Source organism: Hibiscus syriacus, unplaced genomic scaffold (genome assembly GCF_006381635.1).
Source record: "Hibiscus syriacus cultivar Baekdansim isolate YM2019G1 unplaced genomic scaffold, ASM638163v2 tig00112470_pilon, whole genome shotgun sequence".
Taxonomy (NCBI): domain Eukaryota; kingdom Viridiplantae; phylum Streptophyta; class Magnoliopsida; order Malvales; family Malvaceae; genus Hibiscus; species Hibiscus syriacus.
The window spans coordinates 188,870-199,692 of record NW_024063339.1 but is presented as its reverse complement, the minus strand read 5'-3'; the positions used below and the strand labels follow the sequence as shown (position 1 = coordinate 199,692).

Below are 10,823 nucleotides of genomic sequence, written 5' to 3'. Positions count from 1 at the left end.
GTTTAAGATCGGATTGAACTACAGATCCGTTGGGAACTATGGATTTTTCCAGTATATTGCATGAATCAACTTAATCATGAATTTGACGTTCAATTATAGAACTAAGAACAAAGCTTAATATAAAACCATTGCTGTTTCTAATAAAAATGGTGTAAAGAATTGATACACAAATCAACTGTTTTCTTCCGTATTTCGCCGAGATTTGAATGATTATAAGCACACGGTATCTATTAAATACAACAAAACATATCCGTATACAGAGATCGGTAATCCCCGAGCCAGGATTCATCACGAGGTGGTAGCATGCGACGTGAAAAAGAGAGAAGAATCATCATTTCTCGACTGATTTCTGGAAAACTTCATCTGGTTTACATAATGCTATGTCTTCTTGGCCTGTGGTCACAACATGAAATGAGAAACAAATGAGTTTTTCGAGTTCATGGAGTTATCTGCATAAGATTTTTCTCATAGAAGGAATCTTAAACTTGAATCATTTCGAATCGACATTGACATTTATATGCACTTTCAGGTTTCTTCATTTTCTCATCTCTATATGCTTCTGACAGATATTCAGAAATAGGCATGAAACTATAATCTTAAACCATCGAAATGATGCTAGACACGAATGAATCATTTAGCGATGACATTGACAATGTACATGCATTCTAGACTCTTTCGATGTACATCCGAACACGGGTATGGGAAACTTAAAGCGTTGATGGGAGAATGAAACAGAAAAAGCTATACCTGTTTCAAATATTTTTTGTGAAGTTTCAGTGCCCCAATGCAAGCTTTCTTTGCATCCAAGTTTCCAGTCATGTCATTCAGAATCTGATAATAAAAACAAGACATGAAAGAGTTATGACAACGTAAAATAGCTTTTTCTTTTTTTTTTAGTATAAATTTTGACATGTTGGTGTGTTCATGATATTTTTGCTTATGTTTCACGGTCTCGGAAGGTCCAATGCATGATAGTGGTGTGCCGGGTTGATTGGTGCTTAACTTTATAGACTAGTGTTATCGTCATTGGAGAGTAATCTGAGAAGAGTAAAAGCTACAAACATGCAAGCTCACCTTAACCACGTCATCGAGGCCCCGAGATTCATGCAGTAGCTTTGAGCTCTTATCTTTTAAGACACTGGCAACAAGGAAAACGGAGATTGGGAGTGGAGCATCAGAGCTTTTGGTTTTCATATTTTCTCTCTCGTACTTCCCGCACTGACGTGTTGATTTCGGTTTCCCTTTACTGGAGCCTACAGCCTTGGCAATCTTTGATCCAGGTTCTTCATACAAAGAGAACAAGTCTGGATCGTATTCGAGAGCCCACATCATCTGCAGAGAGTTTAGGAAACAATACAAATCGAGGTAGAATGAATGGAGATTACAGTAGATGAGTTTTACAACTGTTAAATTTAAACACCATTAACAATATAAAGATCTACTAACCTAAGTCACACGGAAATATTAAAAAAATTTCCGTGTATTTTGACCCTTTGAGGGTCACATACGGACCTGTGTTCGGATATTCATCGGACACGATATTAATGGCACTTTAAGGAAAATGACATGTACATCCAAGGTTTGATCGAGTGAGGCAGTCAACAAATAGAAACTATAACCAATGTTTTAGAAAAAGAAATTACTCGCCTTGACCATGGCCAACATCCGTATCTATCCATGCATAAAAGGAGAGTATATCCCAAAGTTTCGACAAATTCTCTTGTTTCTCATAGAATACTAAAGTCCTGTCGGTGCGAATAACATCAAGACCTGACAGAAACATAAATATGAGGAACACAGTCACGGCCGAGAGAAGAAATCAACAAATCAAAGCGAGGCATGCATTTGAAGTCGAAAACAATAAGTAACCTATTTAATGTAGTGTAAGCAACCACTGGATTACTTTCTTATCAAAAGGACCACGAAGAAGTAGCTTGTTCACCATATCGGCTTTATTAGCATCTCTACCTGAATAACTGATCATGTAGTAAAGCCTGGATTAGTTCACTTTCAGCTAAATAATAAATTTAAAAATAAAATAAAAAGTATCGTGCTGGTAACTTGCCAGGATTCGTCTCTAAAAGAACTAAAGGGTCTTGAATGGGCTGACAGTCATCGGTGATGACAGGTGCTGTAATATATTTTCCACTTCCCATAACAGGAAAGATTTCACGACATTCGTTCTTCCATCTAGCGTATTGCATCCTGAGGTATAGAAATGAGAAAAAAAACCCCTCAGAACATGGTCTCCCGATAAGGAAACGAAGCCCCAGCAGAAAATTGATACAAGACGGGAACAATGGATTACCTTCGATGCTGCCGTATTTGATCCCTGTCGTCAAATGTACTCTCAGGATCGTAACAGCCAAGGAGAAACTCCCAAACTTCTCCCCTAATTGATGGATGGATCCCCTGTACTTGCCAACCAAATAAAAATATTAATAATAAATAGAAACTAAAACAAATAAGCATATATATATATATATAACAAAAACATAGCCTTACACGCATACACACATTGATAACTGAATTAAATGAAATCTACCACCAGGAACAAAAAATCTTTCTAAAATGAATATCCACTTACCCCACGTTGGGTTCGACGTAGAGTTTTTCCGATATCCAGATGTCCATCCAGAGAAAATGCAGCTTGCCATTTTCTAGCACTTAGAGTTTTACCAGGCTGCAAAGGCAAATAAACAAGAAAAGCAACTTTATTGAATCAAAGCACCATCTCTTATACAATTAACGCGGCAGGTAAAAGTGATCTCTACAGCATCTGCCAATCATTCAACGAGTGCTTTATTACCATTTCTTTGACATCATAAACAAATTGTGCCTAATTTATTTTGTTTTCTTTGTACTTTCGTAGTGAGTTGCAGTCGCTTTAACCATCATTTGGGCGGGGCACTTGTAGGCAGTGTTGGTTTGATCCGTATGTTTTAAGGTTCGTGAGTTTTTTATCTGTTGTAGAATTAATTCGTGGTGGTTGGTTTTTGGAGATTTCTATTCCCTGTTTACCCTTCATAATATATATGGGTTTTTTTTAAATAATATCTCATGAGATATTTATATTATATTAGTTGTACGGATTGGTACTTTCTAATATTTATTCATATCGTGTTAGAGATTATGAGGTTCAAGATTGTATTCCATTCTCCATAGGATTATCTTTGGATGAAACCCAGATTTTGCAAGGCACAAATAATGTAATGTTCCCGAGAGGCCAGCCGATTCCTAGTGCTGAAGTTCTGCAATTACACAGAAGTAGTACGTTCCATTTGGAAGCCTTCTATGCAAATCCAAACGAAATCCCTTTCACCATACCCTTGAAAATAAGTTCCTTCACTGTATGTCTAACCTTTAACGAATATTTCTTGTTTCCGATGGAATTGACCAGTTTACTGATTGATCATCATTTGGTTTTACAGAGTGGCCCTTTCCAAAGCTCCAATAGTGAAAGGGCAAGGGTTAAAGTCAGAGTTCAATTAAACCTTCATGGCATCGTCACTGTTGTGTCGGCTATGGTAAGTAGGATTCCACATTTTCTTTGAACATCTTATTGATATATAGTTTCTGAAAATTTTTGCTTTTGGCTGATCAAGGAGCACGTAGATAATTCCGGGATGAGCACAAAGCATGCCCGACACATGATGAATGGCAGTGAAGATGGTACCTCAAATGCTTCAGTAAGTTTGTATCATCATTAGATACTGTTCTTTATGTGCCATCTTTATGGTTTAGGGTTTTGATACATTAATAATTCACTGTTTTATCATGTAGTTTTCATGTCATGTTTTCGATGAGCATGTAGATAAATCGGTCTCTCTTCTCAATAGACTGTGTAGGTTCTAAGTCTAATCGTGTTTTTTTCCCTCGATGCAGGCTGATGGTGAGATGAATGATAAAACAACCGAGGGGATTGAGATACCAGTTTGCGAGAACATAAACGGTACAATGACAAAGGTTGAGCTGATGGAAGCTCAAGATAAAGGACTTAAGTTGGCGCAACAGGACCTGACTATGGAACAAACGAAAGAGGGAAAAATGCCTCGGAGGCTTACGTCTATGAAATGCGGAATAAGGAAAAGAGGGTCGATCTAAATAATAGGCGTTTTCTATTTTTTTTCTCTCGACATACTGATATCTGTCTAATAATATTTATGTGAAGCTTTTCAACACGTATCGGGGTTTTGCATCTGAAAATGAGAGAAAAGGCATTTCCAGGAGCCTACAGGAGACGGAGGAGTGGCTTTACGATGAAGGGGAGGATACCGAAGGCGCTTACACTTCCAAATTAGAATCTCTTAAGAAGGTTATCGTTGTTTATTTATTTAATCGTAAAGGTTTACTCGGTTGTGGCTAACTCCATCTTGCGACACACTGCTATTTTTCTTTGTTATAGTTAGTGGATCCGGTTGAGATTTGATATAAAGATGAAGAACCAAGAACACAGGCTTCAAGAGATCTACTCAAGTGCATTGCTAATTTACGAATGTCGACGAAATCGTTGCCGAAAGAGGATAGAGAAGCGGTAAGTTAATTACTTGTTTACACATTATAAACGCAATACTTACTCAAGTTCGAACTCATTACGGTAAGTCTCGGTTTTCCAGATAATGAATGAGTGCTACAAAGCCGAGCAGTGGCTGACCGAGAAAACTCACAGCAAGACTCTTTACCTAAGAACACTGACCCACTCTTATGGTCAAGTGAGATTCAGAGCATGACAGAGGATCTAAACATGTAATTATTCTTGGTTCCGGTTTGAGTTCGACTCGTTGGAACAATTATAATAATCTTTGTTTAATGGGATATCAGGAAATGCAAGACAATCGTAACGCGGAAGGCTCTTCATCGGGATGTCGACAACAACTATTAGGACCATCAAGAATAAGATTGAATGCGTAAGAAACATCGACAAGTTTACAGTTCACACATCACACTTATACAGGAGGAACGATATGCAAGTATCAGAGTAATAGTTCTCTAAGATTAGTGTATTACTTTATCGGCTTAATACCTATTTTGTCTCCTATACTAGTGAAACTATCAATTTGGTCCAACAATCTTTTTTGACTTTGTCCCATCCATTTTCATTTCAAATTAGATTAATGGAATAAGATTAACGGAATGTAACATTACTTAACACACGTCGGTAGCATCTCTGAACCCTCGAAGTTTTATATTTGAAGCAAAATTTCGAGACACTTTTCAAGTTTTAGCAGTAGTTGGCATTGAAATTGAAATCAACAATATAAATAATAGATGGAATTTGACATTGGAAGCTAGGCAAGAAGAAGTTGATAGTTAGAAGTAATATTTGCTCAACAATTTTAACTTCATATCACCAAACTATTGGCTAAATTAACATCACCTCCCTGGTTTGTTCATTTGGCCTCCGAGGAAACTCAACAAGCATGATCTTACCGAGTTCAGTTCGAAGTTTTCGATGCCACTACGAGAAATTACGAAAATAAAATAGTGTTATAACTGAGATATTATATTATCAAGATGAAACTTTCGAAATACTTGTTAAGAACTCACCTAGACAAGATGTTGGAATTATAGCTAGTTTCTTCTTGGTTTGTTTCTTCGGATCCACTTTGTGAATTTGTATTGTAAATCTCTCTCGACGATTCGAACAAGCCACCATGGTCTTCCAGTTGTGAATACAATGTAACCTAAGCTCAATCCTAGTACAACTCCGCTTCCATACCCCATCATTGCAATTTGCCAGAAAGATAACTCTTTAGAACCCTTGTGTTTCACCACCAATGGTGCAGGTGGTTCGGCCTCCCCGTGGTCGATGCATGGCTTGGACAATGGTAAACCACACAATCCCAAGTTACCACTGTAGGAATCATTATCAAAGGTATCAAATTGATTTCCATGTGGAATCGGTCCAGAAAGTTCATTGTTCGAAAGATTGAACACTTCAAGAAATGTCAATTTCGTCATTTGAGAAGGAATCCTGCCATTGAGTTTGTTTGATGAAATATCTAATGATTCAAGTGCCACCAGATTTCCGAACGATGATGGTATAGGACCGGTGAAGTTGTTGCTAGAGAAGTTGAGCATTTGCAGGGAAATAAGTTCTCCCACTTCCTCAGGAATCTGTCCAGAGAATTTGTTGTTTGACAAGTCCATGGATACGAAAATGGCTATGATCTTCGTCAATTCAAGCTCCAATCTTTTCGTTGTTACATTCACAGAAATGTGGTATTCTTCAATGAAATAATGAATACCCCTATAGACGAACTGTGCTGGGAGTGGAAATCTCTGTTCGGGTTTAACTGTCATTCCTCTCAAATTTCGAAAGAGTTCGGTCGGCAAGGTGCCAGTGAACTCATTTCCGGAGAGATCAATCATTCGCAATGCGGAGAAGTCAGATGGTGCTATCGAACGAGGCAGTGGCCCATGAAATCTATTATGTCTCAAGATAAGAACCTGCAGACTTGGAAGTGAAGCTAACCAATGTGGGAACCTATCGGTGATCTTGTTGTTCCCTAAATTTAAAATCTCCAATCTGCTAGAATTAGCCAAAGATGGCGAGACTAATCCTTCGAAGCAATTGTCATTGAGGAAAAGATGAGTTAAGTACTTATTATTCCCAATAGAATCAGGGATCTTGCCATGGAAGTTGTTCATCTGCAAATCCACGTACTCAAGAGACTTGTTGTGATTTCCAAAACATTCAGGAATAGTTCCACTCAAGTTGTTTCTGGACAAGTCCAGTATTGCAAGTGAACTCCAATTGCAAATGGAAGAAGGAATATTTCCCGTCAATTTATTCTCTGAAATCAATAACTCCCGGATCAACTGTTGATTTGGAGTTTGAAGATTCAAGCAAGTAGAGAGAATTGGCCCTTGAAGCAAGTTGGAACGAAGGTCGAGAAATTCCAATCTCTTCCCTGGAAACTGTTCCAATGTGGTCAGAGAGTTATAGGAAAGGTTCAAGCTTTGCAATTTCTCCCACCCTTGAGCTTCCCTTTTGGAAATTCCACCAGATATCATGTTATCGGAAACATCTAAAAGCTCCAACCCCGATGCTCGAAAGAAATTCGGGAACCGCCTAAGGCTACAAGAAGAGAAGAACACTTCTTTGAGCTGAGGGAAGGAATAGTTTGCATCATTGCCGCTGGTGCTCAATGATAGTAAACTATTATTCGAAAGATCGAGAACTTCAAGACTTGTGAGTTTCGAGAGCATATCCGACTTGATGACACCACTCAAGTTGTTTGACGACAAACGAAGTGAAATAAGGTTCACAAGATCGAAAACAGAAGCGGGTAGTGGACCATGGAAATCATTGGAACTTAAATCAAGGTATTGGATAGAAATTGGCATCTGAGTTGGGTCCATTGGTCCTGCCAATTTGTTAAGACTGAAATCTAAATGTAGCAGAGATGGGAGAGTGAACATGGTCATTGGAAGTGAACCACTCAAATTGCATGAAGAACATGCCAAAGAAGATAACTTGGTAAGTTTCCCAAAAACATCAGGAATCTGTCCTTCAAACAAATTTCCAGATAAATCTATGGAACTGAGTTGAGTGAGATTTCCAAACGATGGTGGAATTGACCCTCTAAAACCACAACAATAGGTAAGGTCCAACGACTCAAGGCCACTGCTCCAGTTTGTCTTTGGGAGATGAACTGTGAGATTTTCATTCCTACTTAAATCAATATGTTTGAGGTTCGGAAGGTGAAAAACTTGACTCGGAAATTCCCCATGCAAGTAATGACCATAAAGACTCAAATGTTCTAGCGATGAAGACAAGTTCAGAAAGGAGGTGACTGCAACATCAGACATATCTACAAAATCAAGCCCAAGGTATCTTAATTTGGTCAAGTTTGTTGCAAGCATGTCAAAAGCTTGACCATCGATTATAAAATGGGGGAACGAATAAGAGGAAAGCTCAAGTGAAACCATACTTGACAAGAGGCTGATTTTATTTGGGATCTGGCCAGTGAAGCCAGAAAAAGAGAGATTAAGATGAGTTAAACTCACCAATTGAGTAAATAACTCCGAAGGGATTGTTCCATCGAAATTGTTGTGAGCGAGGTTGAGACTTTTGAGTCCATGCAAGTGGAACAGGCTACTAAGAGAGCCATCGATGAGGTTGGAACTCAGGTCAAGCCATCGAAGTCTGTCGAGGTGAAAGAGGCCGTTGTTTGGACTCGCAAGGAGAGAACCGGTAAGGCAACCGTGACTAAGAACGATGCCGATTACATGGCCGGTCAGCTCGTCGCATTTGACTCCCTCCCATGAACAACAATCAATGCTTTTGTCCCACGTCTCTGTCTTTTTGTAAGAACCAGACCAAAGCCGGCAGTCAGTTATAAAACTGGAGTTTTTAAATTGTAGCAGAGCATCTCTCTGATGCGGGAGACATGGATGAGAGGATGGGGGAGGAACAGTGAAAGACAAACTCCATGATAGATGCAACATTAACACCAATAGCAGGCCAAGGTTTCTCATATTTTCTCACAAAGTTGAGAACCAAAGGAATGTTCAGAGTATAGACTTATAATTCTTCCTCTAACCAAAACAAAGTCAAGTAAACTCTTATCCCATTTTAAACGTTAGTAATTAATAAGTCAAGTCGTAGTTTTACCATTAACCCATTTTAAATAGTCTGGTTCAGGTGCTGTTGAGGTTCGTAGCGAGTAGGGATGGTCATGGTTAAGGTTAGGTTATGTTTAAAGTCAACTCGACTCGAGAAAATATATCTCTATTTAAAACCCGACTTGACTGAAATTTAGAGAGACTTCACTCGACCCAACATCCGACTTGTTTTTTGGGTAAGACTCAATACACACACATACACAATTTTTATTTTTATTTGGTAAAATAAAGATATAATTGAAAAAATATTGAGAAGTATTTTTGCAATTATCCTTAAATATATAAGGTATAATTATATTATTTTTTCAGAATTGTTAAGATATTTTTAATCATAAATTGAAACCCGACTTGAATTTATCTTCTAAAAAACTAACCTAAAACGAACTCTTTTTTTAAATACGACTCCTATAAAATCTTGTTAAAACCCGCCAAGACCGAATCTCATACCCTCTCTAATCACAATGGATAACTTTTAGTTCAATTTTCTCTATTTATAATGTTAGTATTTAAATCTCTAATCTTATCAAAAGATCTTAACGCCTCATCCGTTGAGACAACTGATAATTGATATTAGTAATTCTTTTTTCTATTAAATAATTTGGGTTGTTACAAGATAATTTCTATTAAGAACTTCCTTAATCTATTAACAACACATACCTTATAGACGTAATCCGTTTTATACGTTAGTAATTATGAAGACTTGTATTTTTCTTTGGAAAAAAAAACAAAGTGAACACATCAGGTCAATCAAGCATTGTACGTTTGGTTCACGGAATGTAAGATTACCTTTGGGAATAAGATTACCAAAATATAACATTACTTTGGGAATGTTGTATTACCCTGTTTGGTTTGCTTAACATAAATATAAGATTGCAATGTTTGATGGGAGAAATATATGATTGTATGAATGCATATTTTACCAAATTATCCTTGTCATATATATATTTTAACAAGTAAAACTTTAATATTAAATTATAAATATTTGACTAAAAACTCATAAAAATATTTTAATTATTACACTATCTAAGTTTAAAGAAAAAATAAATTTAACATATAATTAATATAATTAATATATCGAACTTATAATTTTAAATAATTTTCATAAATATCATATTTATTTATATAAAATATAATATGAAAAATAATATTATGATCTCGAAGATAAATATATTATTTTTTAATATATAAAATCTATTCCTTAATAACTCAATAATTACATTTTTATAATAATAATATTTTAACCTCAAAAAATTATAAAATAATTAATGGCGTAAGGGTCACATCTGCCCTTATGATACAGTAACCAATTTTTTTTGCCCCCATCTCTTTCGGCTCCCCCGCGTCCTCTGCCTCCATCCTAAAATCCCCAACCCCCAAAATATTTTCCATTTCACTACTTCCTCTTTCGGCCCCCCACAAACTTTCTCGGCCTGACAACTTCCATTTTCCCTTAAATTACACTCCGTCTCCCATTCCTTTCTCTCTTCTTACATCGGCCAAAACGTCGACGGCGCCAATGATGAAGAAGAACGCCTTATCGGTGATTGCCTCATCTTCGGCGCTTTCTTTCGTCGCCAACAACCTTCCGATAGTTGATTGTTTACGATTCGTTGCCTTTTTCAATGGGATTTTCTTTGATTTGTTCTTGGCTATGGAGGATTATGTGTGATGTTTCTGGCAGTTTTATAATTGTTGGTCTCTTTGAAGGAATGGCTAAGCTTTGGTTTCTTGCTTTTTACCTTTCAATGGCGGCTTTGGCTGTAAGAAATCTTTTGTGGATTGTTTAATGGGTTTTAGTTGTTTTACTATAAAGGAATAGATACTATCAAGTTGTGTTTTACTGGGTTGATTCTAAGTTGAATCAATGAGTTCTATGCGGAGTGTTCCCGTTTTCTTTCCCCATTTCCCCAATACACTCTTCACTGATTCCATCTTGCCTGCTAAACAAAAGCGCTGAAAATTTTGAATCAAATTCAAAAAGATTAAAAGGAAAAGAGAAATGGGTTTAGCATAAGCCGATGCAGGTGGGAGCTATTGGAAGTGGGTTACTTTTGGAGGAAGATGATTGTACCGGAGCAGGAGACACGTAATTATTCGACTCAGTCGGCATGGTAGTAGCAGCACTGTTGGAGATCGGTGCCATGCCTTGATTAGTCTGTGACTGGGAACCCATGGAAACATTGATCGAATTC

General features: G+C 37.3%; 2 protein-coding genes, 1 long non-coding RNA gene and 1 pseudogene across 3 annotated transcripts; 1 reads left to right on the top strand and 3 right to left on the bottom strand.

Annotated features, from left to right (window-relative positions):
* Positions 1 to 159: 159 nt before the first annotated feature.
* Positions 160 to 2,898, bottom strand: LOC120179837. The gene is made up of 9 exons (XM_039185310.1): positions 2,893 to 2,898; positions 2,588 to 2,683; positions 2,309 to 2,412; positions 2,066 to 2,205; positions 1,893 to 1,968; positions 1,648 to 1,745; positions 1,075 to 1,403; positions 748 to 831; positions 160 to 393 (listed from the first exon to the last, which is right to left on the bottom strand). The coding sequence occupies exons 1-9, from the start codon at positions 2,896 to 2,898 to the stop codon at positions 379 to 381; spliced, it is 948 nt and encodes a 315-aa protein (XP_039041241.1). The 3' UTR covers positions 160 to 378.
* Positions 1,728 to 1,967, bottom strand: LOC120179843. Its single transcript, XR_005521651.1, has 2 exons — positions 1,870 to 1,967; positions 1,728 to 1,770 (listed from the first exon to the last, which is right to left on the bottom strand). It is a non-coding gene; the product is annotated as an uncharacterized LOC120179843 (long non-coding RNA).
* A 188-nt stretch (positions 2,899 to 3,086) lies between the features above and the next one.
* LOC120179835 lies at positions 3,087 to 4,942 on the top strand (annotated as a pseudogene).
* A 363-nt stretch (positions 4,943 to 5,305) lies between these two features.
* On the bottom strand, positions 5,306 to 8,530 carry LOC120179846 (receptor-like protein Cf-9). Its single transcript, XM_039185315.1, has 2 exons — positions 5,548 to 8,530; positions 5,306 to 5,458 (listed from the first exon to the last, which is right to left on the bottom strand). Exon 1 carries the CDS (start codon positions 8,482 to 8,484, stop codon positions 5,572 to 5,574), a length of 2,913 nt encoding a protein of 970 aa, XP_039041246.1. The 5' UTR covers positions 8,485 to 8,530; the 3' UTR covers positions 5,306 to 5,458; positions 5,548 to 5,571.
* Positions 8,531 to 10,823: the final 2,293 nt, after the last annotated feature.